Source organism: Cebidichthys violaceus, unplaced genomic scaffold (genome assembly GCF_023349555.1).
Source record: "Cebidichthys violaceus isolate CVI_PGR_0920_01 unplaced genomic scaffold, fCebVio1.0.p SCAF_1, whole genome shotgun sequence".
In the NCBI taxonomy this organism is placed as follows: Eukaryota; Metazoa; Chordata; class Actinopteri; order Perciformes; family Stichaeidae; genus Cebidichthys; species Cebidichthys violaceus.
The window spans coordinates 1285217-1290216 of NW_027176262.1; the positions used below are offsets into that span (position 1 = coordinate 1285217).

Sequence of the window (5000 nt, forward strand, 5' to 3'; positions counted from 1 at the left end):
TTTAGATCGGAGGAACATCAGATCATTATTAGTACCTATGAACAAAGAGTTAACGATTCCCTAAACACGAACCTACCAACAAAGAGTTAACGGTAGATTTCCTTCGTTCCTTCCCTCCCTCCCCTCCTTCATTCCCTCCCTCACTTACTCTGAACTTGTTGAGAGCTTTAGCCAGAGCCTCGATGGTCTCCATGTCCAGGTGATTGGTCGGCTCATCAAGGATGTTAGAAGTTTGTGACTGAAGGACAGAGAGAGACAACAACATCATCATCATCATCATCATCATCATCATCACTACTAACAGCGGGACCCAGAGCTTTCTACTACCATGGCATGGTCATCTGAGCGAAGGCCACCCGGCTCTTCTGTCCTCCAGACAGACTGGCCACCGGCCTGGCTGGGACAGTTCTCCGGTGATCCCTTACCCTCCCAGCTGGTGGCGGTACTCCTCCTCCGTCCGACCTGAGACACAAAGACACAATCAGCCAATCACGAGGCGCGAAGAAGCCCGGTGTCGCTCCTCGGTGTGACGTTGGTGTGGTTGCGGTGGTTACCGGGGAAACCGTTGAGCAGCAGCTCCACAGAGCAGACGTTCATGTCCAGCTGGTCCACATGATGCTGACTGAAGTATCCGATCTTCAGGCTCCTGAAGAGAACCCAGAACCACCAGAACAACGGTCAACAGTTTGTTCAGGGAACCATTTCAGTTTGTTTAGGGAACTGTTTACGGAGTGGAAACGGTTCCCTAAACAGAGTAAACAGTTCCCTAAAGAAAGGGTCAATAATTCCTAAAAAGAGTAATTCGGTTCCCTAAATAGCTCCTATAATCAGACACTTAAAATGGTTCCTTTAACGCAATAAACAGTTCCCAGAACACAACCTATAAACAAAAACCAGTTCCCTAAGAAGAGTCAATGGTTCTATAAAAAGAACCAATAAAGAAGTAATCTGTTCCCTAAACACAGTAAACTATTTAAACAGATTGTAATAAACGGTTGTGTATGAACAGCCACAGTTTGACGTTCAGGTGAACTTCTCCAGGTCGGTGCTTCTGCTCTGATTAGTCCGTTGGTTGTCTTACCTGTGAGATTGTCTGACTCCACCAACCGCGTCAACTCGCCCATCAGCAGTTTGAGGACGGTCGTTTTACCCGGCGCCATTTTCACCGACCTGACGGGAAACACGACACGTGAACTCACAATCAATAAGAGTCCTGATCCTGGATCATCGATCAGTTATTGTGTTACTACATTCCTCATAAGTTATCAATAATAACAATAACGCTTTAAGAAAAACCACGTATGGAATCATCGTCTAAAAAGAAACTAATAACTAATGGACCCGTGAGGACCGTGACTGGAGGGTTTACATCCAGCTCTCCACTGATAGGTGGATTTTACTGATGACACGTACGATGCAGATGCGAGACTCGAGGTCAGCTGACAGGTTGAGTCCAGAGAACAGAGGGCGGTCTGGAGAGTAATAAAACTCTACTTCATCCAGCTGCAGGATGGGAGGAGACAACTTCTCAAGTTATCAGGAAACCTGAGAGAAGAAAACCAATCAACCAACCAATCAAGACAGGACACCAGCACTAGAACCTGGGACAGAAGCTCATCTTCTCACCTTAAAGTGACCTCGGTTTCTTTCTCAAGGGGCTGCAGTTCAGGTCTGTGGGAGGAAACAATAGGTTCAGGTAGGATTCACTGAATGTACAAGTACCTGTCAGAGTACCACAGGTGTGTACGAGGTGTGAACACTCACAGCCTCTCCAGCAGTTTCAGTTTGCTCTGGACCTGAGCTGCTCTATTAGCGTTGTACCGAAATCTGTCGATAAACACCTGAAACACAAACATACATCAGTCAGAAACAATGTATTCTGGGAACACACCAAACAAACATCTGCACCATGTGACCATCATCCACTTTATGAATGAACGAGACAAACACGTTTTATTCAGATTTTACTATTTTATAGAACTAGTACTGCAGTAGCAGCACCTGTCTATGTTGTCTGTACTGCAGCAGTAGCGCCTGTCTATGTTGTCCTGTACTGTAGCAGTAGCGCCTGTCTATGTTGTCTGTACTGTAGCAGTAGCGCCTGTCTATGTTGTCTGTACTGTAGCAGTAGCGCCTGTCTATGTTGTCTGTACTGTAGCAGTAGCCGCCTGTCTATGTTGTCTGTACTGCAGCAGTAGCAGTAGCACCTGTCTATGTTGTCTGTACTGTAGCAGTAGCGCCTGTCTATGTTGTCTGTACTGCAGCAGTAACGCCTGTCTATGTTGTCTGTACTGTAGCAGTAGCGCCTGTCTATGTTGTCTGTACTGTAGCAGTAGCACCTGTCTATGTTGTCTGTACTGTAGCAGTAGCACCTGTCTATGTTGTCTGTACTGCAGCAGTAGCACCTGTCTATGTTGTCTGTACTGCAGCAGTAGTGTCCTGTCTGTCGTCTGTACTGCAGCAGTAGTACCTGTCTATGTTGTCTGTACTGCAGCAGTAGCGCCTGTCTATGTTGTCTGTACGGCAGCAGTAGTACCTGTCTATGTTGTCTGTACTGTAGCAGTAGCACCTGTCTATGTTGTCTGTACTGCAGCAGTAGCAGTAGCGCCTGTATATGTTGTCTGTACTGTAGCAGTAGTGCCTGTCTATGTTGTCTGTACTGCAGCAGTAGTACCCTGTCTATGTTGTCTGTACTGCAGCAGTAGTGTCTGTCTGTCTGTCTGTACTGCAGCAAATAGTACCTGTCTATGTTGTCTGTACTGCAGCAGTAGCGCCTGTCTATGTTGTCTGTACGGCAGCAGTAGTACCTGTCTATGTTGTCTGTACTGTAGCAGTAGCACCTGTCTATGTTGTCTGTACTGCAGCAGTAGCGCCTGTCTATGTTGGTCTGTACGGCAGCAGTAGCGCCTGTCTATGTTGTCTGTACTGCAGCAGTAGCAGTAGTACCTGTCTATGTTGTCTGTACGGCAGCAGTAGACCTGTCTATGTTGTCTGTACTGCAGCAGTAGCGCCTGTCTGTTGTCTGTACTGCAGCAGTAGCAGTAGTGCCTGTCTATGTTGTCTGTACTGCAGCAGTAGCAGTAGTACCTGTCTATGTTGTCTGTACTGCAGCAGTAGCACCTGTCTATGTTGTCTGCACTGCAGCAGTAGCAGTAGTGCCTGTCTATGTTGTCTGTACTGCAGCAGTAGTACCTGTCTATGTTGTCTGTACTGCAGCAGTAGTGCCTGTATATGTTGTCTGTACTGTAGCAGTAGTACCTGTCTATGTTGTCTGTACTGTAGCAGTAGTACCTGTCTATGTTGTCTGTACAGTAGCAGTAGCGCCTGTATATGTTGTCTGTACTGTAGCAGTAGTGCCTGTCTATGTTTTCCGTACTGCAGCAGTAGCAGTAGCGCCTGTCTATGTTGTCTGTACTGCAGCAGTAGTACCTGTCTATGTTGTCTGTACAGTAGCAGTAGCGCCTGTATATGTTGTCTGTACTGTAGCAGTAGCACCTGTCTATGTTGTCTGTACTGCAGCAGTATACCTGTCTATGTTGTCTGTACAGTAGCAGTAAGCACCTGTCTATGTTGTCTGTACTGCAGCAGTAGCAGTAGCGCCTGTCTATGTTGTCTGTACGGCAGCAGTAGCGCCTGTCTATGTTGTCTGTACTGCAGCAGCAGCGCCTGTCTATGTTGTCTGTACTGTAGCAGTAGCGCCTGTCTATGTTGTCTGTACGGCAGCAGTAGCGCCTGTCTATGTTGTCTGTACGGCAGCAGTAGCGCCTGTCTATGTTGTCTGTACTGCAGCAGCAGCGCCTGTCTATGTTGTCTGTACGGCAGCAGTAGCGCCTGTCTATGTTGTCTGTACTGTAGCAGTAGCGCGCTGTCCTATGTTGTCTGTACGGCAGCCAGTAGCGCCTGTCTATGTTGTCTGTACTGTAGCAGTAGCGCCTGTCTATGTTGTCTGTACTGCAGCAGTAGCAGTAGCGCCTGTATATGTTGTCTGTACTGTAGCAGTAGTGCCTGTCTATGTGTCTGTACTGCAGCAGTAGCAGTAGCGCCTGTATATGTTGTCTGTACTGTAGCAGTAGTGCCTGTCTATGTTGTCTGTACTGTAGCAGTAGCACCTGTCTATGTTGTCTGTACTGCAGCAGTAGCAGTAGCGCCTGTATATGTTGTCTGTACTGTAGCAGTAGCACCTGTCTATGTTGTCTGTACTGTAGCAGTAGTGCCTGTCTATGTTGTCTGTACTGTAGCAGTAGTGCCTGTCTATGTTGTCTGTACTGTAGCAGTAGCACCTGTCTATGTTGTCTGTACTGCAGCAGTAGCAGTAGCGCCTGTATATGTTGTCTGTACTGTAGCAATAGTGCCTGTCTATGTTGTCTGTACTGCAGCAGTAGCAGTAGCGCCTGTATATGTTGTCTGTACTGTAGCAGTAGTGCCTGTCTATGTTGTCTGTACTGTAGCAGTAGCACCTGTCCTATGTTGTCTGTACTGCAGCAGTAGCAGTAGCGCCTGTATAGTTGTTCTGTACTGTAGCAGTAGCACCTGTCTATGTTGTCTGTACTGTAGCAGTAGTGCCTGTCTATGTTGTCTGTACTGTAGCAGTAGTGCCTGTCTATGTTGTCTGTACTGTAGCAGTAGCACCTGTCTATGTTGTCTGTACTGCAGCAGTAGCAGTAGCGCCTGTATATGTTGTCTGTAGCAGTAGCAGTAGCAGTAGCGCCTGTATATGTTGTCTGTACTGTAGCGTAGTGCCTGTCTATGTTGTCTGTACTGTAGCAGTAGCGCCTGTATATGTTGTCTGTACTGCAGCAGTAGTACCTGTATATGTTGCTGTACTGCAGCAGTAGTAACCTGTATATGTTGTCTGTACTGCAGCAGTAGTACCTGTATATGTTGTCTGTACTGCAGCAGTAGTACCTGTATATGTTGTCTGTACTGCAGCAGTAGTACCTGTATATGTTGTCTGTACTGCAGCTGGGCCTCGTACTCCCTCTGCTGGTTCTTCAGCGGTC

The 5000-nt window shown here is 47.2% G+C and overlaps 1 protein-coding gene across 1 annotated transcript in view; it reads right to left on the reverse strand.

Annotated features, from left to right (window-relative positions):
- Nucleotides 1-17: 17 nt before the first annotated feature.
- The window catches only part of abcf3 (ATP-binding cassette, sub-family F (GCN20), member 3), an 11403-nt gene continuing 6420 nt past the window's right edge, over nucleotides 18-5000 (reverse strand). The window contains 13 exon segments of the mRNA XM_068705212.1: nucleotides 18-238; nucleotides 303-398; nucleotides 401-462; nucleotides 555-646; nucleotides 1082-1109; nucleotides 1112-1151; nucleotides 1153-1170; nucleotides 1414-1532; nucleotides 1535-1545; nucleotides 1627-1671; nucleotides 1765-1841; nucleotides 4939-4994; nucleotides 4997-5000. The exon segment at nucleotides 4997-5000 is cut by the window's right edge and continues 110 nt beyond it. Coding sequence (XP_068561313.1) covers nucleotides 50-238; nucleotides 303-398; nucleotides 401-462; nucleotides 555-646; nucleotides 1082-1109; nucleotides 1112-1151; nucleotides 1153-1170; nucleotides 1414-1532; nucleotides 1535-1545; nucleotides 1627-1671; nucleotides 1765-1841; nucleotides 4939-4994; nucleotides 4997-5000 — 837 coding nt within the window. The 3' untranslated portion in view covers nucleotides 18-49.